The 24,081-nt window shown below is 36.7% G+C and overlaps 2 protein-coding genes across 2 annotated transcripts; one reads left to right on the top strand and one right to left on the bottom strand.

The window, feature by feature from the left end:
- The first annotated feature begins 7,070 nt into the window (after positions 1-7,070).
- LOC133324089 (thioester-containing protein 1 allele R1-like) lies at positions 7,071-13,529 on the top strand. Its single transcript, XM_061532978.1, has 8 exons — positions 7,071-7,364; positions 7,444-8,258; positions 8,397-8,661; positions 8,721-9,000; positions 9,064-9,151; positions 10,480-11,548; positions 12,281-12,817; positions 12,888-13,529. The coding sequence occupies exons 1-8, from the start codon at positions 7,071-7,073 to the stop codon at positions 13,527-13,529; spliced, it is 3,990 nt and encodes a 1,329-aa protein (XP_061388962.1).
- A 1,966-nt stretch (positions 13,530-15,495) lies between these two features.
- LOC133324079 (thioester-containing protein 1 allele R1-like) lies at positions 15,496-23,631 on the bottom strand. Its single transcript, XM_061532968.1, has 9 exons — positions 23,555-23,631; positions 23,063-23,489; positions 21,575-22,386; positions 21,249-21,513; positions 20,915-21,194; positions 20,768-20,849; positions 17,293-18,370; positions 16,692-17,231; positions 15,496-16,140 (listed from the first exon to the last, which is right to left on the bottom strand). Exons 1-9 carry the CDS (start codon positions 23,629-23,631, stop codon positions 15,496-15,498), a joined length of 4,206 nt encoding a protein of 1,401 aa, XP_061388952.1.
- Between the last annotated feature and the right edge of the window lie 450 nt (positions 23,632-24,081).

The following is a 24,081-nucleotide window of genomic DNA, read 5'->3' as shown; positions in this document are numbered from 1 at the left end:
GTTAATGGCCTATATACCTTTCGATTTGCATGAAATTTAGGACAGCGTACTGAGTTAAGTCTAGAATGATGTGTGCTAAGTTTCGTGAAAATCTGTCTATATTGAGATATAGCCCCCATATATATTTTCGTCCGATTGAAGGTAAATGGGGCACCAAAGCACCTATGTATGCTTCGATTTGCACGAAATTTGGCATAAAGTACTGAATTAGGCCAAGAATGACGTGTGTTAAGTTTCGAGAAAATCGGTCCAGATTTAGTTATAGCTCCCATTTATAGTTTTGTTCGACTTCATGTAAATGGTGCACCAAAGTCCCTATATATCCTTCGATTTGCACGAAATTTGGCATAACATTCTAAATTAAGCCTAGAACGACGTGTGTAAAATTTCCTGAAAATCGGTACAGATTTATATATATATATATATATATATAGATTGAGATATAGCCCCCATATATATTTTCGTCCGATTGAAGGTTAATGGGGCACCAAAGCACCTATGTATGCTTCGATTTGCACGAAATTTGGCATAAAGTACTAAATTAGGTCAAGAATGACGTGTGTTAAGTTTCGAGAAAATCGGTCCAGATTTAGATATAGCTCCCATATATAGTTTTGTCCGACTTCATGTAAATGGTGCACCAAAGTCCCTATATATCCTTCGATTTGCACGAAATTTGGCATAACATTCTGAATTAAGCCTAGAACGACGTGTGTAAAATTTCCTGAAAATCGGTACAGATTTATATATATATATATATTCGTCCGATTTTATGTAAATGGTGCACCAAAGTATATCCTTCGATTTTCACGAAATTTGGATTTATAAGTAAATGAAGATATCGGTTTAGATTTCGATATTTTGCTTTAAATTTATTTACATAATTTCCCATTGTAAGAAGCAACTCTATATCTGACCAAAATTTAGTATAGGTTGCGGAATGAAATGTTTATTTTAATGTTAATGGCCCTTCAAAAATGCGACGTCCGTTAGGATCCCATCTGTTGAATATACCCATAGTGGTGAAGGGTATCATATAGTCGGCCCCGTCCGACTTTACTACTTTCCTTACTGGTTTTATATTGGATTAAGAAATTTTAAAAAGGTAAAGCATTGTGGGTGATACCGGAAGGAGTAGATCAACGGGACTCATTTTCAAGCTTGATTGCGTTCGCTTCCTATAAGATTTACATGTTTTCAAAATGTTGACCCATTGTAGGTGAGGTACTAGATGGAGTGGACATATAAGTGACATCTCCCAACAACATACATACATGGTTAAAATATTGGATTCTTTAAAGTTTGGATGAAACTTAGTCCTTTGAACCATCTATCGATGGTAGGCTTAGGTTTAAGCAGATTCGTATTTAGAAATCTTAAACAAATTTAATGAATGCAAGGGCAAAAAACCACAAATGCGATAAATAAAATTACAAAATATAAAAACTCAAATAAAAACCGCATTGACAGTAATAAACAGAAAAAACGCAATGAAAAAAAATATATTTTTATTATTTATTTAAAATTTGTTGAATATCAACAAATCATTATCTCACATTGAGTAGATTCTTTAGAAATAATTAACAAAATTACGGAAACTATTTTTGCAGCAACAACATTTGATAAATGATTTGACAACTTGTTCGGGTTTTGTTTTTATTTTTCGCTTATAAGCACACATGTGATCGTATCTGCCATACTCGAAGAGTAAATTAATTGCTAATTGAATAGAAATTCAGGATTGCTAAAATTTAAAAATAGACGGTCGAATTTGAGATACACTTCGCCCTTAGAAACAAATTTAAAATCATACAACATCGAGCTATAAACGTGTTTATTATTATATGAACCCTTACAGTTATAATCCTTTTGGGACCTACAATAAGTATTCGAAGGTGTCACCAACGTCATAAAAAATCGTTATGCACACCAATCCATTATGGGGGTTATAATTAGTATTGGGTATGATATAAGAGAAATTAATCATCGTAGTAGCGACAACAACAAATTCATTTCAAAAAAACAGTAAGGAAAGTAGTAAAGTCGGACTGGGCCGACTATATGATATCCTTCACCACTTTTGGTATATTGCGCATATGTATCCCTCGAAGAATCCGCACCAATTCCAACAAAACGCAATAACGTCATTCAAGTCCCAATTTGATACATTGTTCAAAATTTCATGTTAATCGGACAAACATTAGGAGTTTGGAGCGCCATTTATGTAAAATGTGGAATATATATATGAATATGTGGGATCTACATAGAAATCTGAACCGAGCTAAAACTTACCACACATCATTCTCGACACAATTTAGTACGCTATGACAAATTTCGTGCAAATCCAAGGATATATAGGGACTTTGGTGTACCATTTATATAAAATCGGACGAAGATATATATGGGAGCTATATCTAAAGCTGAACCGATTTTCACTAAACTTAATACACATCATTCTAGGCACAATTCAGTACGCTATGCCAAATTTCGTGCATATCGAAGGTTATATAATACTGTGGTCCACTATTTACATAAAATCGGACGAAAATATATATGGGAGCTATATCTAAATCTGAACCGATTTTCACTAAACTTAATACACATCATTCTAGGCACAATTCAGTACGCTATGCCAAATTTTGTGCAAATCGAAGGATATATAGGGACTTTGGTGCGCTATTTACCTAAAATCGGACGAAAATATATATCCAAATCTGAACCGATTTTCACGAAATTTTACACACATCGTTCTAGACTTAATTCAGTACGCTATGCCAAATTTCGTACAAATCGAAAGACTTTTGTGCGCTATTTACCTAAAATCGAACGAAAATATATATGGGAGACTATATCCAAATCTGAACCGATTTTCACGAAATTTTACACACATCGTTCTAGACTTAATTCAGTACGCTATGCCCAATTTTGTGCAAATCGAATGATATATAGGGACTTTGGTGCGCTATTTACCTAAAATCGGACGAAAATATATATGGGAGACTATATCCAAATCTGAACCGATTTTCACGAAATTTTACACACATCGTTCTAGACTTAAGTCAGTACGCTATGCCAAATTTCGTACAAATCGAAGGATATATGGGGACTTTGGTGCGCTATTTACCTAAGATCGAACGAAAATATATATGGGAGACTATATCCAAATCTGAACCGATTTTCACACATCGTTCTAGACTGTGTCAAATTTCATCCAATTCGGATCATAAATGCGACTTGTACTTTGTTTACAATTTAACATGGACAGACAGACGGACATGCATAAATCGACTTAGAAAGTGATTCTATGAATATTCTCGAAAGGAACCATGTGTCTATCTCGTTTCCTTTTGCCTGTTACAAACATGTGCACAAAGGCATAATACCCCGTACCACAGTGTGGTGAAGGGTATAAAAAACATTAGGGATCTTCATTGCCCAGAACCGGTCCTACAGGCAAAATTTCGTGAAGATTGGTCCATAATTGTATCCTGTATCGTGTTTACAAATAATAATGGACAGACGGACGGACACACGTGTCTAGATCGACTCAGCTAGTCTGCACAAAGCTATAATACCCTGACAACATAGTTTTGTGGGGTATAATTAAATATGCCATTTCTTTTAACTTATTTGTGTTAATGGAGCAGTTGATTAAAAATTTACAGTCAGTGGAAGACAATTCTGAAGAAAACCCCATAAGAAGAGGAGAAAGGTTGGACTGGGTTGACTATATGATATTATACACCACTTTGGGAATATGCAACAGATTTTTCTACGATTATCTTAATAACATAACATAACATGCTTCAAATGCTTCAATATAATGTATTTGGTTGTATGTGTACACTCGATACAGTCAATAGGATCGTCTATGGAGAATCATTTGCAAACATATGACGAAATTATTTACACACATGTAGAACAGAGGGCCTCTGTAATAAAATAATAAGAAATCGGATAAAGTTAGATAGTTAAAAGCATCATGTAAATCTGAATCGACATAATGCAAATTTTACGCACGTCATTCGGTATTGGAACATTGTGCAAAATTTAATCGGGTCAATCGATCACACGGAGGTAAATTATTTACAGTAAATCGACGACAATATATATGACAGCTATCTGGGATTAAATTGCCGAATGGTATGTGTATGGGTTGAATTTTCGCAGACATATTTGATATGTAGGTCCAAGTTTTGTCTTAACCCCCACATAAAGGTCTCGCCCAATTTTCCGTATTTAGGATAGGATTAAGTACCATTTCCCCACCGCCAAAGTAGCTGAAACTTGGAATTTAGACTTCTTGTAGAGTGCGAAACATATTTGTCGAAAATTTCCAATATCGGTACGTGTTTGGACATAGCTTCCATATAAGTGTCCCACTTTATGTTTTATGTTATAGTCGCCTTTTTCTACCAAAGGGCTTTAATTAGGTATACCAGGTGCTGAATGTATATACCAGCTGTCGATATAAGCTCAGATTGTGGTGACATAGCAACCATATAAAAGTCCCGTCGCATTTGTGATAGTTTGAGGTTTGTATCCGTATTTTCTAACACAAGTAGCTCTAATTCGGCATTCCAAGTTCTTGGAGGGTGACAAATATGTTTTCAGAATATTTATACCCTTCACCACACTGTGGTACAGGGTATTATGTCTTTGTGCATATGTTTGTAACAGGCAAAAGGAAACGAGATAGACACATGGTTCCTTTTGAGAATATGCATAGAATCACTTTTTAAGTCGATTTATGCATGTCCGTCCGTCCGTCTGTCTGTCTGTCTGTCCATGTATTTTTGTGAACAAAGTACAGGTCGCATTTATGATCCGATTTGAATGAAATTTGGCATAGGTCACTTATTCGGCCCAAGGACGAACCCTATTGAAATTGGGAAAAATCGGTTCAGATTTAGATATAGCTCCCATATATATATTTAACCGATTTAATGTAAACGGTCCCTATATATCCTTATATTTGCACGAAATTTGGTACAGCCTAATCATTTAGGTCTAGAATGATGCCTGCCAAATTTCGTGAAAATCGGTCCAGATTTAGATATAGCTCCCATATATAGTTTCGTCCGATTTCATGTAAATGGTGTACCAAAGTCCCTATATATATTTCGATTTGTACGAAATTAGGCATAACGTACTGAATTGATCCTAGAATGATGTCTGCTATGTTTCAAGAAAATCGGTCCAGATTTAGATATAGCTCCCACATATAGTTTCGTCCGATTTCATGTAAATGGTGCCCCAAATTCCCTATATATCTTTCGATTTGCACAAAATTTGACATAACGTACTGAATTGAGCCTAGAATGATGTCTGCCAAGTTTCGAGAAAATCGGTCCAGATTTAGATATAGCTCCCATGTATAGTTTCGTCCGATTTCATGTAAAGGGTGCACCAAAGTCCCCATATATCCTTCGATTTGCACGAAATTTGGCATAATGATAATGATTTAGATATAACTCCCTTTTATTATAGATTGATTTTAAGTAATTGACGCGACAAGGAACCAATAGGGTGATAGGAACAAAACGTTCTGAAATTAGTATAACCTAACCTGTGACAAGTTTGTGTGAAATCGCTTAATATTTGGATAGAACTTCCATATATATTTTCGCCCGATTTCAAGTTAGTCAGATTGACATCAAATTCTGCACAACGTACAAAATTGAGCCTAGAATTACGTAGTTGCGTTTTATAGAAGTACAGACATTCCCCAACGGATGACCTATTTATATTTGTTTGAAGTCGATTTACATACTTTTGTCCCATTGTAACATACGAATGACATGTTAATGGATAGATCTAGGTAGATTCACATTTAGATAAATATCACATATTTTATTTCATCCAATTTCATGTTAATAGTCCTGTTTAATATACCCATAGTGGTGAAGGGTATCATATAGTCGGCCCCGTCCGACTTTACTACTTTCCTTACTGGTTTTTAAATTGTCTTTGTTTTGCAGAAGGATATGATGGATGCCATAGGGCTGAGGGTATAGCCATATGGCTAATGAGGGTATATCCCCTGGGCTACTGCAAAAATGGGCCTTATCGAAATATTGTTTTTAGGCCCCGTGCTTCTTTGAATCAAATCCGTTTCAGACAATTTGGAGCCGATTTAAAAAACTCCGTCCATCTGTCTGAGTAACTGATTTCGGTGCATTTCTCCCCAAAAGGGGCCAACATGGTGAAAAGCGCCTTCGCTACTGTTTACAATAGTTTACAATAGTAGCTGTCTAGAGGATCGACCTATCGTCCATTGTCTAGGCTTCGGGAACGATGTTGGTATTAGGCATCAGCTTAAATGCCTATATCAGGCTTTAATGGAAATTCAAGGTCCACACCTATTAAAGGTGTAGATTATTTTAAATATTGTTTTCAAGGTCTTGTAATATGCGTATTTATTTGAAAGCATTTTTCATAGTTCCTTAATAGACATTTTTTGAATAGGTGTGGTATATTTCAAAGAATTGTTTTCAAGTACTTTCATAGGCGTGGTTTATTTTAAAGAATTAATTTGCACCCATCTCTCACCTTTACAAGGTGAGCATTCAGAGATTTGTAGATTCTGAGCCTACGTCTGATTGCTGCTACATACATAAAATAATCTATATTAAATATTTAATTGGCTTTAGATGCATGTAATGCAATCCGTCTTAACTAATTTAGATTTCTTGATTTATACTCTAGAAAATAAATCCATAAAATGGAACAACACATTTCCAACAAGTTCAGTTGCTTGCGAGGAGTGAACGACGCCTTGTCATGTCGCACTCGCGCTTAATATTCTTCGTACTGGTATCTGTACAAATTGCCGTAGTTCCAATTATAAGTCAGAGGTAATGTAATCATCTATGCAAATCCGGTTTGCGGTCGATGTAGAAAAATATTAAAAAATAATTTATTTATTTTTCTTCTTCTTCTATAGTCACTATTCAATAGTTGCTCCCGGCACCATACGTTCTAATCGCAATTATTCCATTTGTGTTACCCTGCATGATGCCTCCGAACCGGCCACACTACGTCTGACTATTCATTCCCTAACAAGTTCAATGCATTTAAGTCAAGATGTAACTTTGCAACCGCACCAAAGTCGTCTGATCGATTTTATGCCACCAAAACTTTACGATCAATTTCGATATGAGCTGAAGGTGGAGGGTATTAAGGGTGTAACGTTGAGGGAGAGTAAGGAGCTGTATGCCTCGGAATATGGTGGACCGAGAATTTATATTGAAAGTGATCGGGTGTATTATAAACCCAATGATATTGTCCAATTTCGAGTGATTATTCTCGATGAACATTTGAGAATAACGAAAATTGTCGAACCGATACGAATACACATTATGGTGAGTAGAAAGTCCGTGAATTTTTTTAAAAATATTTTTTTAAGGACCTATCCAAGGCGTGAATTTTTTTCTCTTTCAGGATCCGGAAAAGAACCGTGTCAAACAATACAAAGACATCAAATTGGATCGTGGCGTATTTGCGGGAAAATTCCAACTATCCCAGCAACCCATTTGGGGTGAATGGACCATATCGGTATTTATTAGTGGCAAATATAACATGAACCGGGATTATAACTTTAAAGTGGAGAAATATGTCCTCCCCAAATTTACTGTTCACATTGATAGCCCGGCGAATTTTGTCGAGAAAGAGCGCTTTATACCCGTCACCATATATGGCAAGTACACTTACGGTAAACATGTTGAGGGTATTGTGGATGCATATCTTGAGGATCAAATCGGTTATACAACTGGCAATATTACGGCCACCATTGGACCGGGCGAGGTAAAGGCGCTAGTCGTACTTGACATACATGAATTATCGTATGCCGCAAGGCTTTATATTCGCGTCAAGTTAAGAGAACGCCACAGCAATGTAACGGCGGAGGCCGATAGTCTGGTCCGTATTCAGAGAGATCCATATAATATATTTTTACCTGACAGCGGAATTGAGTTCTGCAATGGAAAACCGTGTCGTTTGAATGTCCATGTTGAGCACTGGAATGGTACGGCGGTGAAAGATTCGAATACCCCAATGGAAATGAATGTCAACGATGTGAAATACACATCGCCTCTGAATGACAAGGGTGTGGCCTCATTTCAAGTGGATACTGGAGATAATCGACGTTTTCGATTTTGGTATAAAGATGCTGTGCTAATTTTTCATAATTCATTTGTGGAGGAGCACAATCGTGTCTATGATAATTCGAATTGTAAATTAACGGTGCTGCCGAGGGGGTGAGTATATGGTTCTTTTAAAAGTTATGCCTTGTACGGGTCCCTAAAAAAATATTATTTCAAAAATCCACGTCTCTAAAAATATTAAAAACGAAAGAGATCCTGAAAAAAAATTAAAAATTTCATTATCCATTTCAGCTCAACGGACCTCAAGGATCCCATTGAGGTTGTAATCCATTCCGATGATTATATACCCTACATCACATATACACTTACAAGTCATGGTAATATAATTGATCAGAAATATGTTGAACTACCGTCCCGACAAAAATCCCATAAAATTACAATAAAACCAACAATTGTCATGGTTCCGCAATCATATCTCTTCGTTTATTATATTGTTAATGGGGATTTGCATTATTGTGAACACACCCTAAGATTACCCGAAAAATTTGAAAATGAGGTGGGTAAAGCATAATCAGCCTTCCATTGAACCTCTATAAATATAGTCATGTTTTTCAGATTTCAATTTCGGCTCCGCGAAATGTTAAACCCGGCCAAAATATCACCTTCAATGTAAAGGCCCAGCCGAATTCCAGAGTTTCAATTGTGGCTGTGGATAAAAGTGTTCTGATTCTAAGTTCTCGGAATTTATTAAAGAAGGATATGATAATGCGTGATTTACGCTTGGACAAATCCTACCGTCAACAATATCCCGATCCTTTGATATATGAATATACACCAGGACATACATCGGGTTTGATTATTTTTACCAATGCCAAATATAAAATACATAAATTTCGTAAGTATTCCCAGGGATATTTGGACACACACACACACACGAACATTTCATTTTGCATTTCAGATATTCCAATCGAGCCATGGCCATCCAATTTACCAAGCTACCAGCGGCAGGTGTTTCCGGAAACATGGATTTTTAAGGATATTGATGTGTAAGTAGGAAAAAAGTTGTACGGGTTCTTGAAAAGATATTATTTAAAAAATCCACGCCTTGTATGGGTCCTTGAAAAAATATTATTTAAAAAATCCACGCCTTGTATGGGTCCTTGAAAAAATATTATTTAAAAAATTCACGCCTTGTTCGCGTCCTTGAAAAGATATTATTTAAAAAATCCACGCCTTGTATGGGTCCTTGAAAAAATATTATTTAAAAAAATCCACGCCTTGTACGTGTCCTTGAAAAGATATTATTTAAAAAATCCACGCCTTGTATGTGTCCTTGAAAAAATATTATTTAAAAAATCCACGCCTTGTATGTGTCCTTGAAAAAATATTATTTAAAAAATCCACGCCTTGTACGGGTCCTCGAAAAAATATTTTTTAAAAAATCCACGCCTTGTATGGGTCCCTGAAAAAATATTCTTTAAAAAATCCACGCCTTGTTTGGGTCTATGAAAAAATATTCTTTAAAAAATCCACGCCTTGTTTGGGTCTATGAAAAAATATTCTTTAAAAAATCCACGCCTTGTATGGGTCCTTGAAAAAATATTCTTTAAAAAATCCACGCCTTGTATGGGTCCTTGAAAAAATATTCTTTAAAAAATCCACGCCTTGTATGGGTCCTTGAAAAAATATTCTTTAAAAAATCCACGCCTTGTATGGGTCCTTGAAAAAATATTCTTTAAAAAATCCACGCCTTGTATGCGTCCTTGAAAAAATATTCTTTAAAAAATCCACGCCTTGTATGGGTCCTTGAAAAAATATTCTTTAAAAAATCCACGCCTTGTACGGGTCCTTGAAAAAATATTCTTTAAAAAATCCGCGCCTTGTATGGGTCCTTGAAAAAATATTCTTTAAAAAATTCACGCTTTGTATGGGTCCTTGAAAAAATATTCTTTAAAAAATCCACGCCTTGTATGGATCCTTGAAAAAATATTCTTTAAAAAAATCCACGCCTTGTGTGGGTCCTTGAAAAAATATTCTTTAAAAAATCCACGCCTTGTATGGGTCCTTGAAAAAATATTCTTTAAAAAATCCACGCCTTGTATGGGTCCTTGAAAAAATATTCTTTAAAAAATCCACGCCTTGTATGGGTCCTTGAAAAAATATTCTTTAAAAAATCCACGCCTTGTATGGGTCCTTGAAAAAATATTCTTTAAAAAATCCACGCCTTGTATGGATCCTTGAAAAAATATTTTTTAAAAAATCCACGCCTTGTATGGGTCCATCAAAAATGTTTCTTTAACCAAATCCTCGCCTTGGATAGTCCTTGAAAATTTGTTCTTTAAAAAATCCACGCCTCTTGTTTTCTTTTTTTCAGAATTGAACCCAGCACAGCTTTGACATTTAAAGTTCCCGATACAATAACCACCTGGATAGTTCGGGCATTTTCGGTCAATGATGACACCGGCTTCGGAATGTTAGATGATAGCCTGGATATTGAAGCTTTCCAGCCCTTCTTCATCAGCGTTAATCTCCCCTATTCTGTAAAACGTGGTGAAATTGTTACAATACCCATAACAATTTTCAATTATCTATCCGATAAATTGGAAACTGAGGTTCGAATGTTCAACAACAAAGACGAATTTCAATTTATGGATCAGCAAAACCAACCGCTGACCGCAAAAGAAGATTTCCGAAAAATAAATATATACGCCAATGGTGGACGCAGTACCACTTTTACAATACGACCACAAAAAATCGGCGATATTGAAATTTACATCGAAGCCAGAAATTCAATAACCTCCGATACGGTTATACATAAATTAAAAGTTGAACCGGAGGGTATCGTACACAACACCAATGACGATGAGCTTTTGACGGCCACTTCGGATAAAACAAAGAAAAAGAAATTTGTTGCCAATATTCCCGAAAATATTGTACCCGATTCGGAATATTTGGTATTGACCATAAGTGGTGATGCCATGGCCACCACTGTGGAAAATCTTGATAATTTAGTGCAGAAACCCTCTGGGTGTGGGGAGCAAAATATGATTAACTTAGTGCCGAATATTTTAATTTTGGATTATTTGAAAATTCTAAATAAATTCGCAAACAAAACGGCTTTGGTGGAGAGAGCAAAGAATTACATTGATACGGGTTATCAACGTGAATTAACATATCGTCATCCGAATGGGGCCTATAGTGTTTTCGGGCCACACTCTAGTACTGAGAATAATTGGCTTACGGCCTATGTTACACGCTTTTTTATTAAAGGGCAAAAATATTCCGCCATTGAGAGCAGAATTATTGAAAGTGGTCTGACATATTTGAGTAATGAACAGTTGGATGATGGCAGTTTCCCGCATCGTGGATTTCTTTTTGATCCCTCACATCAAAATCAATATGGGTTTACTGCCTTCGTACTCCTGACATTTTTGGAGGATGCGGTAAGTAATAAGTCACGCCTTCGATAGACTCTATAAAAAATATTTTTTTACAAAATCTACGCCTTGGATAGGCCTTATAAAAAATCTTTTTATAAAAATTTACGCCTTGTGTAGGTTTGAAAAAAATAGTCCTTAAAAAACCACACCTTGTGTAGGTTCCTGAAAAAAATATTCTTTACAAAAATCCACGCCTTGTGTAGGCCCCTGAAAAAATATTCTGTAAAAAATCCACGCTTTTGTAGGTCCCTGAAATAATATTATTTAAAAAATCCACACCTTGTTTGGGTCCCTGAAAAATATTCTTTAAAAAGTCCACGCCTTGCCTGGGTCCCTGATAAAAATTCTTCAAAAAAATCCACGCCTTGTTTGGGTCCCTGAAAAAAGTATTCTTTAAATAATCCACGCCTTGCCTGGGTCCCTGATAAAAATTCTTCAAAAAAATCCACGCCTTGTTTGGGTCCCTGAAAAAATATTCTTTAAATAATCCACGCCTTGTTTGGGTCCTTGAAAAAATATTCGTTAAAGAAATCCACGCCTTGTAAAGGACCTTAAAAAAATATTCTTTAGAAAATTCACGCCTTGGATAGACCCTATAAAATATATTCTTTAAAAATCCACGCCTTGTGTAGGTCCCTGAAAACATATTCTTTAAAAAATCCTCGCATTGTTTGGGTCCCTGAAAAAAAAATATTTTAAAAAATTCCAACTGTTTTTTTTTTTTTTTTTTTGCAGAAATATTCCAAAAAATACAACCCCTTGATAGAGAAGGGTCTGAATTACCTGAAAACCAATTTGAATCGTGTAGAGGATGTCTATTCCTTGGCCATTATGGCCAATACTTTTCAAAAGGCTAGAAGCAACAACGAAGCTAATAGAATTCTCGAAAAATTGAAAAGATTCACCCGTGAAGGTGATGGCCTCAAATGGTGGACCAAAAATAATAAAAATGAAGAAAGTGCCAATGATGTGGAAATTACAGCCTATATTCTAATGGCACTACTGGAATCCACCTCCTCCTCCATGCAGTCGGATTATTTGCCCATATATAATTGGCTTTTAAAACAACGAAATAGTAAAGGTGGATTTGGTTCTACACAGGATACAGTGGTGGGGCTGCAGGCTCTAATTAAATATGCTGAGAAATCCGCACATATCCAAGCCACTAATGTGAAGGTCCAATATGTGGCCACGTGTAATCAGGGAAAGAACCGTAAGGAAGGCCTCCTTACTGTGGATGGGGACAATGAATTGATATTGCAAAAGGAGGAGGTAAGTTTAAGGAAGCCCCAAGATTTTTTTTTTAATTTTTAACAACCTTTCGTTTTTTATTTTATTTTAGTTACCACCCAATACCCGTTCCGTCGAAGTGGAAATTACAGGCACCGGCCGTGTATATGCCCAATTGTCATGTCAATATTACACGACCCAGCCTGCCGGGGGTTCTCCTTTTCCCATAATCCCAGAGGCCACAACCAAAAAAATGATATCCTTTCCACCACGAATAGGCGAACCAATTGCCGCTCCATCTATACCCGCCCTGGCATCAAACCTCGGCATTGGTCAACAAATTCCAATATCATCTACTTTGGTCCACGAATATTTCTCTATCAAGCCACAGGCTAAAATCACCTCATCCAATGATATGTCCTTGGAAATATGCTACACCTATCGTCCCTTTACCGAAGAAGAAAAACTTACCAATATGGTTATTTTAGAGGTGGCCTTCCCCTCAGGTTACATTGCAAATATGGAAAATCTTAATAGCTTACGTGATGAAGAGCAAATAAGTCGTATCGATAGTGAAAAATCGGAAACAATGATATCAATTTATTTTGAAAAATTGGAAGCAGATGATGAGCACTGCCTTACGGCAATAGCCGATAAGGTCCATGATGTGGCGGGCCTTAAACCGGCATGCATTAAAATGTACGATTTTTATAATGATAAACGGCGAACAACTATACTCTACGAATTGAAATAATGGTTCTGATTTAAATAAATTTTGATAAAAACAATAAAATACGCTGATTTTTTTTTTTAAATGTTGAGGTCTCTACTTTTTAAGGTCTATCCAAGGCGTGGATTTTTAAAGAATATTTTTCAAGGCCTATCCAAGGCGTGGATTTTTAAAGAATATTTTTTCAAGGACTATCCAAGGCGTAGTGTCTTTAAAGAATATTTTTCAAGGACTATCCAAGGCGTAGTGTCTTTAAAGAATATTTTTCAAGGGCCAACTGAGGCGTGGATTTATTAAAGAATATTTTTCAAGGTCTTACCAAGGCGTGGATTTATTAAAGAATATTTTTTAAGGTCTTACCAAGGCGTGGATTTTTTAAAGAATATATTTTCAAGGTCTTACCAAGGCGTGGATTTATTAAAGAATATTTTTTCAGGGACCCATACAAGGCGTGGATTTTTTAAAGAATATTTTTCAGGGTCTTACCAAGGCGTGGATTTTTAAAAAAATATTTTTTCAGGGACCCATACAAGGCGTGGATTTTTTAAAGAATATTTTTTCAGGGACCCATACAAGGCGTGGATTTTTTAAAGAATATTTTTTCAGGGACCCATACAAGGCGTGGATTTTTTAAAGAATATTTTTACAAGGCGTGGATTTTTTAAAGAATATTTTTTCAGGGACCCATACAAGGCGTGGATTTTTTAAAGAATATTTTTTCAGGGACCCATACAAGGCGTGGATTTTTTAAAGAATATTTTTTCAGGGACCCATACAAGGCGTGGATTTTTTAAAGAATATTTTTTCTGGGACCCATACAAGGCGTGGATTTTTTAAAGAATATTTTTTCAGGGACCCATACAAGGCGTGGATTTTTTAAAGAATATTTTTTCAGGGACCCATACAAGGCGTGGATTTTTTAAAGAATATTTTTTCAGGGACCCATACAAGGCGTGGATTTTTTAAAGAATATTTTTTCAGGGACCCATACAAGGCGTGGATTTTTTAAATAATATTTTTTCAGGGACCCATACACAAGGCGTGGATTTTTTAAAGAATATTTTTTCAGGGACCCATACAAGGCGTGGATTTTTTAAAGAATATTTTTTCAGGGACCCATACAAGGCGTGGATTTTTTAAAGAATATTTTTTCAGGGACCCATACAAGGCGTGGATTTTTTAAAGAATATTTTTTCAGGGACCCATACAAGGCGTGGATTTTTTAAAGAATATTTTTTCTGGGACCCATACAAGGCGTAGATTTTTTAAAGAAGATTTTTCCAGGGACTCATACAAGGCGTGGATTTTTTAAAGAATATTTTTCAAGGGACCCATACAAGGCGTCGATTTATTAAAGAATATTTTTTCTGGGACCCATACAAGGCGTGGATTTTTTAAAGAATATTTTTTCAGGGACCCATACAAGGCGTGGATTTTTTAAAGAATATTTTTTCAGGGACCCATACAAGGCGTGGATTTTTTAAAAAATATTTTTTCAAGGACCCATACAAGGCGTGGATTTTTTAAAGAATATTTTTTCAAGGACCCATACAAGGCGTGGATTTTTTAAAGAATATTTTTTCAGGGACCCATACAAGGCGTGGATTTTTTAAAGAATATTTTTTCAGGGACCCATACAAGGCGTGGATTTTTTAAAGAATATTTTTTCAGGGAGCCATACAAGGCGTGGATTTTTTAAAGAATAGTTTTTCAGGGACCCATACAAGGCTTGGATTTTTTAAAGTATTACTTTTTTCAGGGACCCATACAAGGCGTGGGTTTTTTAAAATATTACTTTTTTCAGGGACCTATACAAGGCGTGGATTTTTTAAAGAATATTTTTTCAGGGACCCATACAAGGCGTTGATATAAAAAATAGTTTTTCAATGATCGGCACATGTGTTTTGTTATAGATTGAATATTTTTTTCAAAGCTTTTTTTATTTATTTTTTACATATAATTTATATTGTGTATATGGGCTCCCACAGCTTTACTCCTTCAGCTCATAAAATATTCTCGCACGCCGCCTGTCATTATAATAATCATAGATTTCAATTATCGACGGTTTAAGTTCTCCAACATCTTGACTTTTATCCGCCACAAAGCTAAGGCATTGCTCCTCATCGGCCAACAGCTTTTCAAAATAAATTGCCAGCACTGTACCCGATTTCTGTATATCAATACGACTGATGATCTCTTCCAATTCCTTTAACTTCATAGTTTTTGCATTGTTCGCAATGAAGCCGGATGGAAAATTAATCTCCAATATAACCATATTGGTTTCCTTTTCCTCCTCGGTTTTTGGTTGATACTGGAAGCAAACGTCCAATGACATACTGACGCTTGAGGCGATTCTCCCACTGGCAGTAATATTGAAATAGGCGTGGAAAACTTGTGCCAATAATTCGGGAGTGGGTGGCGATTCGGTGGTATTTACAGCAATTGGTTGGGGTTGATTACTTGTGGGTGGAATGGATGTGGATTCAGCGGGGTGTGGTGCAACTGTTTGAGGTTTTACAATGATATCATTTGTGGGCAGGGTTAGATTCGATGTATAATATTGATAGGTCAGTTGGAGATAGGCACGACCCTGACCCATTACCTCAACTTCGACTGTTCGCACATTACCGGGGAGCTAAAAAAATAAAAGAAAGGAAACAAATAATTCAAGGTCTGTCAAAGTCGTGGATTTTTAACGAATATTTTTTCAAGGCCTATCCAATTCGTGGATTTTTAAAAGAATATTTTTTCAAAGGCCTATCCAAGGCCTATGGATTTTTTAAAAAATATTTTTTTCAAGGCCAATATACGGGCTTGGATTTTTTAAGGAATATGTTTTCAAGGCCTATCCAAGGCTTGGATTTTTTAAGAAATATTTTTTCAAGGCCTATCCAAGGCTTGGACTTTTTAAGGAATATTTTTTCAAGGCCCATACAAGGCTTGGATTTTTTAAGGAATATGTTTTCAAGGCCTATCCAAGGCTTGGATTTTTTAAGGAATATTTTTTATAGGCCTATCCAAGGTTAGGATTTTTTTAAGGAATATTTTTTCAAGGCCTATCCAAGGTTTAGTTTTTGTTAAGGAATATTTTTTCAAGGCCTATCCAAGGCTTGGATTTTTTTAAGAAGTTTTTAAAGAATATTTTTTAAGGCTTAATAATGTCCAGAGGTATCTTCCAAATCTTACCTCTTGTTTCTGCAGAATAATTTCATTGCCCGTCTCTACGCCGAAAATTCCCTCCTTGACAACCAGACCTTTCGTGTTTTTCGCCAAATAATGGACCTTCAATTGAGTCTCCAAACTATCACCCGCCTTACGCAATGCGGTATTATATTTTATTAAGGCCTGTAGACCCACTACCGTATCATGGGTTGAACCAAAGCCACCACTACTACGTCGTTGTTCAATTAACCAATTGAATATAGGTAAGGACTCCCTAAGGGATGATGGTGACGACTCCAGCATAGCCATTAGAATATACGAAGTCAATTCCACATCATTGGCACTTTCTTCTGTTCGGATATTATTGGTCCACCATTTGCGGCCCTGACGTTCCTTTGCCATTGATTTCAGTTTTAACAAAATCTCATTGGCATTGATGTTGCCAGACTTTTGAAATGTATTGGCCATAATCGCCATCGAATAAATGTCCTGCACATCCTTGTAATGTTTGTTTAAAAATTCCATTCCTTTGGCAATGGTACTTCGATATTTCTTAGCATATTTCTAAAATAAAGAAGATCGGAAATTTAGAAAAATTAATTGAAAAAAATTCTTTATTTCTTACCGGACTTTCCAGAAATGTCAATAGAACAAAAGCCGTAAAGCCATACTGATTTTGATGGGCCGGATCGAATAGGAAACCCCTATGCGGAAAGCTGCCATCCTCCAGCTGTTGTTGGCTAAGATATTTCAGGGCATCATCAATGACAACATTTTCAATGGCCGAATATTTTTGACCCTTCATAAAGAAGCGTGCAGTATAGGCGGTTAACCAATTACTTTCGGTACTTGAGTCGGGTCCAAAAACACTAAAACCACCATTCGAATGGCGATACGACAGCTGTTGCTGATAACCAATATCCAAATATTGTTTAGCCTTTTCCATCACAAGGTTGCTGGCATTCGCCGATATACCCTCCAGAGACTGCAGATAGTCCAGAATTAAAATATTCGGGGCCAAGTAAATCATATTTTGTTCACCACACCCTTTGGGTTTTTTAACCAAATTATCAAGATTATCCAAGGTGCTGCCCATAACATCACCACTAACTGTCAATTCTAAGAATTCCGAGCGGGGTACAATTCCCTTGGGTATATCTGCTGTGAAAATAGTTTTATTACTTTGCAGTTTGGTCAGGGACATAAGCGCCTCCTGTTTGTGGGTGTGGGCCACACCCTCAGGATCAACTTTTAATTTGTGGATTACTCGATCGGATATTAACCCATTACTAGCTATTATTTCAATATCCAGATCGCCAACCCTCTGGGGACGTATCGCAAATATGGTACTTCTGGCATTGTTGGCCGTAACATTCAATTGCAGAGATCTCTGTAACTGTCCTGCAGATGTATTATCTTCCTTATCTAGAAATTCAAAATCACCCTCCTTCCGTATCATTGTCACATTGCTATTCAGCTCATCCTTGAGATAATTGAAAATTGTCACCGGAATATTGACAGTTTCTCCACGCTTTACCGAATATGGTAGATTGATGCTTATGAAAAATGGCTGGAATGCCTGAATTTCTAGATTTTCTTCTAGCATGCCGAAACCGGTTTCATCATTAACCGAGAAGGCTCTCAGCTCCCAGGTTGTAACGGTGTCAGGAACCTTAACACTTAGCGGGGTATTCGGTTGGGTACTGAAAGGAAATAAAATCGAAATTTAAAATAAAGGTTAGTAAGAAAAGAAAAAAGAAGGATTCGGCCGACTATAAGATACCCTAAGCCACTTTGGGTATACAAAAGATGTTCTTCTCAAATGTTGCCAATCCGTCTTCGTTTACTACGTTTAATCTCCTTTTTCATGGGTTCATGGTTCGTTAGCTTCCACAGCTCTGCTTTACTTATTGTGTTGGGCCAGAATATTCTCCATATGAATATCTTTAACTTTTGCGTGATGGTGTTAGACACAATCCCCATAGGTTCTAGTTAGTTCGAAGTCAGCTTATTCTCTCAGAATGATTTCAATTTCCCTTTTTTAAGTAGTGCAGTTGATAGTGTGACAAATTACACAACGATGGGCCTCGGGTTCAAATCGCAGCGGAGGAGGAACAATTCTTTCAAAGAGTCTTTTTGTCGAATATTCGACAAAAAAGACACTTACATCCCTATTCGGAAATGCCACCGAGCCCCCTTACATTCTAATGTACAATGTCGTCATCAACACATGAGGATAGCATAAATAGGAATATCTGGAAGTAGCGCCACCTAGAGGAAGATAGTAACACTAACCGCTGTATATCACTCAAGGAGGCTTTGTTTCTAGATAACGATAGATGGCAGCCTCATCACCTAAGACTAGAGTTTATTCGTTGCAGAAAGAAACTACTTCCGGTTGTTCCTTTTTACTCTCGTTGGCCTAGTTCCTTTTGATTGATTCGTTCATCTAAATCATTCCGAACGATGGAACAAAAAGCGTCTACGTAACTAAATGAATAAGAGCGATCCAACAAATATCTGAACTGCTTTAGGAACGAGATTGCCCAAATTTATGTTATTGAATCAAATCCGTCCGGCTCTGACTCATATCTTAATAGATTCAACACGGTTTCAACCTGGATTTTGTACGACAATGTTTAGCTGAACCAGGGTCCGTGCTTCTGGGTGAATGACATTTATTCATCCTTAATAGGCCTTGTTTATTTAGGGGATCTCTCTTCTACCGTTGGACTTCTCTCTGTCTGGATATAGCGCCGCCTAAAGGAAAATCCTAACTGTTAATAATTTAATAAAGACACCAACCACTGCATACCATTCAGGGTGACGATTGATGGCAATTCCGTGCTTTTGGGTGAATGCCATTCATTTCTTCCTGATAGGTCCTGTTTACCTAGAGGTTCTCCCTTATATCGTTGGTGTAGGAATCCCATTCATGGGATGATATGGATGATTCCGGCGATGTCACCCAACTATATAATAAATCAACAATATACTGTTATGTCGTTAAATTATGAAATGGAGGCAGCATATTGCGGTTATCAGTGCGACATCCTGACATGTTTGAATACAGCATGGATCACTACTTCTGTGCGAATGTCATCATGCTTTATAAGCCTGTTGATTTAGGGGTTCTCTCTGTTGGACCTTTCTAACTCTCTCTATCTTTTTCAATATGAAGAAGGTATCTCCTTATGTGACGATGAGAATCCTATACATGAGATAATGGCGGCGATACTGGCAACACCATAGCCTCCTTATGTAAATCGTACACTGGTGTCGTAAGGAGTCACTCTGTCAAAGATCTCGGGGCGGCATTCTGACAGTTTTATAGGTTAGTCGAGAGCTGCCGGCCATCAACTTAAGAACATTGTTCCTACTTTCATATCTGCCACTTGGTAAAAGGCGACTTAATAAGCTGTCGAACGTTGTATCCAAAATTATTGGGGGTACTTTGGGGTCGAAATTTATGCATCATCGACCATATTAGTCTATAGCCTAGGTCACTCGTTCAGTGTGAATGTCATCCTGGGCCGGTTGATCATGTAGGTTTCTCCTTTCGTACCAGGATGGCGTGGATAATTCCTGTAATAGCACCCAAGCTGCCTACTTTTCCGGCTGCAGGAAAAAATGAGGTTTTCCAACGACAGGTTGAGTATAGCTGTTGAGATTTGAGATTACCATTAAGATTTCATTTGGGCCCAAAACTTTGGATGACTTATCGCTTTTCGAATGACATCTGCGATACCATAAATCATAAATTGATAAGTTCATTATTTATGACTACTAAAACTTGTCAATATTGGTACCCATATATATCAGAACCTCACAAATTCCGATATTGTGGGGAGCTTGGGCACATTTTGCAACCGTATTTCAACCGAATTGGCTACGAATTAATATTTTTGGTTCTTGGGAAGTTTGGGCGCCATTTTCAACCAAATTGGCTTAATGAATTGCCTCCATATAGAAGTCTCAATTGAGTTTAGAGATTTTGAATACCCAACTCATGGTGGAGGGTATACAACTTTCGGGTTGGTTGAACTTGACTACGTTTTTACTTATTTTAAAATTATTAACATTAGAGAACATGCACTTACATATCAAGATCCTTATAAAGCCATGTTTCGGGAAAATCGACACGATAATATGTGGGATCTAGTATACTTTTTTCGATTTCCACTGAAATTGTAAAACAAATTAATAGAAAATGTTATAAAATTCCATATCCAAAAATTCTATCTCACTATAGTAATATTTTTGATATTTGGCATTGGTCAGTATGACCAGACCCGTTTGAACATCGGGTGATAACATTAGGGCGCTCCCCTGCATTCGGGGTGGGGTATACGATTTATCATCCAACAGATCGTTCATAATGTGATCCTTTTGTAGAATATTTTTCGAATTCAGCAGAAGAACACTTTTATCCACAGCTGCTATAGAGACACGAGAATTCACAGCGGCTTTTAAGGTCAGGGTAATATTTTGACCTGGCTTGACGCGTGTCGGACCCACAAGGGATACCTAAGAGTTGTATATTTTATTATTATGTATTTCAGTGATATTCGGTGGACTTACCTTATTTTCAAATGTCTTTGGCAGATGTATTGTCAATTCACAATAATTAAATTGATCATTCACAATATAGTAGACGAAAAGATGGGAATTGGGAATCATCTCTATGGAGGGTCTTATTTTAAAGGTGTGAGATTTCGTGTTGGCAGGCAATTGGAGATTTTCCTGGCGTACAATATTTCCATGTCCCGTGAGAGTATACATGAGATATGGAATACTGTTCTCAGATGTAATCGTAATTTCCAGGGGTATTTTGAAATCTTTGAAGCTGGAAAGAGGAAGACAATTTTCAAAACCCAAGAAAAAAAAAATTCAACTCACACCCTTACTTATCCGTATTGGTTTGTAGAACACAATTTGTTGCCATTGGTGGTTCCATATCCACACTCGGATAACTAAGCTCCGTGTCTTTATACCAAAATTGAAAGAGGTCCGTCTCATCCGCCTCGACCTTTGTAAGCTTAAATCTGGCAACACCTTGATCATTCAACGGCAATGTATAATTACGTCCCTTAAACTGCATCACAACCGATGTGGATGGATCCCTAACAATGCTACCATTCCAATATTCCACATGAAGGCCAAGACTTCGAGGTTTTCCATTTTCAAAAGCAATTTCCCAGCTAGGCAACTTCAGGCGATACAGGGATGTACGAATTTGGACGATACGCTTATCTTCTGCTGTAATATTTGTAAATCTCTCCTCCAAAGATGCAATCAATTCTAAATTACGATCATAACGGTTTAAGCTCAATTTTTCCAAATCGATTTTAAGATCAACTTTTGCATCTTCATCAAGGGTGACACCCTCAGCAATGGTAATGCCTCTCGTGGTTCCGACAATTTTCACAGTGCCTTTAACATAACGCCCATATGTATATTTTCCGTATACTGTAATGGGTAAATAACGTTCGGATTCGACAAATTCCTTGGGTGCCTCGAGGTGTACACTGAATTTGGGTAGGACATATCGTTCCACTTGGAATCTGTATTCCTTATCCTTATTATATTTTCCACTGATGTGTACCAATATGGACCAGGTACCAGTTAGGGGTTGGCGGGATAATTGGAATTTCGAGGTAAATACGCCGCGATTCAGTTGTATGTCCTTGAATTGTTTTACGCGATTCTTAAGGGGGTCCTGAAAACATTATAAAAATGTTATTTTGAACAATATCTTTTTTTAGGGTCTAACCACGGCGTGGATCTTTTAAAGAATACTTTTCAGGGTCTAACCAAGGCGTGGATCTTTTAAGGAATAGTTTTCAGGGTCTAAACAAGGCGTGGATCTTTTAAAGGATAGTTTTCAGCGTCTATCCTTTTAAGGAATAGTTTTCAGCGTCTAACCAAGGCGTGGATCTTTTAAAGAATAGTTTTCAGCATCTAACCAAGGCGTGGATCTTTTAAGGAATAGTTTCCAGGGTCTAACCAAGGCGTGGATCTTTTAATGAATAGTTTTCAGGGACCAACACAAGGCGTGGATCTTTTAAAGAATAGTTTTCAGGGACCTACACAAGCCGTGGATCTTTTAAAGAATAGTTTTCAGTACCTACACAAGGCGTGGGTGTTTTAAAGATTATTTTTCAGGGTCTAACAAAGGTGTGGATTTTATAAAAAAATATGTTTTTAGGGTCTTATGAAGGTCTGGATTTTATAACAAATATGTTTTTAGGGTCTTATCAAGGTCTGGATTTTATAAAAAATATGTTTTAGGGTCTTATCAAAGTCTGGATTTTTTAAAGAATATTTTTTCAGGGTCTAACCAAGGCGTGGATTTTATAAAGAATATTTTTCATATTTGTTTCTTTAATACTTACCAATATCTGCACCCGTATAGGTTCCACAATTTTCATCGGCTTTAAATGCTCACTCAATATTATCACACGAAATTGTACCACATCACCGGGTTTGTATGTACCCTTATCAGCTTCTACATATATTCTTGGTCCACCCGATTCTTTGGGCGCCAATTGTTTACTTTCGCTAAAAATTAAACCTCTTATGCCCTCAGCTTTAAGTTTATATCTGTAGTTTTTAAATAACTGAGGTACTTCGAAGTGTACCAGTTGACTTTCATTTGGTCGTACGCTGATTTCATGACTCAGATCCAACGAACTATCTAGGGAGAGTATGCTAAGTTTTATGGTAATGGCCTCATCCTTGGTGGTTACATTGTGCACTGACACGGAGACGGTATAATTACGATTCGACCATATTGTACCAGGAGCTATAATTGTATAGTGGCTGGAGATGAATTAGAAAAATTATTATTAATATATGAGCTACGTGGTTGCATGTGCTCTTCTTACCCTTCACCATTTATTAGAGCTACGTAAAGCAGTAGAAATATCAATGCAATTGTCAGCCATCTGTTGCGTTTAAGCATGTTAGCTTATTGAGACTCTAACAACGACTAGCTTATTTTACAGCATATTCTGATAAGAAAAACCGATAGAAACCGCAGCGAATGTATTCCGCAGAGAACTGCATGCCCAACTGCCTGCTGAAATCACGATAGAGATCGCAATATTTGAACTAGAGCATTGCAAATTTAATCACGCTTAGCTACTAGGAGCTGCTATGAATGATATGCCATGAAAAAATATTCTTTAAAAAATCCCCGCCTCTGGTGGACTTTAAAAAAATATTCTATAAAAAATATCCGCCTCTGGTGGACCTTGAAAAAATATTCTTTAAAAAATCCACGCCTTGTGTAGGTCCCTGAAAAAATATTCTTTAAAAAATCCACGCCTTGTGTAGGTCTCTGAAAAAAATATTCTTTAAAAAATCCACGCCTTGTGCAGGTCTCTGAAAAGATATTCTTTAAAAAATCCAC

This window comes from Musca vetustissima, unplaced genomic scaffold, assembly GCF_032173495.1.
Source record: "Musca vetustissima isolate MV318-11 ecotype Yass unplaced genomic scaffold, APGP_CSIRO_Mvet_v1 utg30831, whole genome shotgun sequence".
NCBI lineage: Eukaryota > Metazoa > Arthropoda > Insecta > Diptera > Muscidae > Musca > Musca vetustissima.
This window is presented reverse-complemented; position numbering and strand designations above follow the sequence as displayed.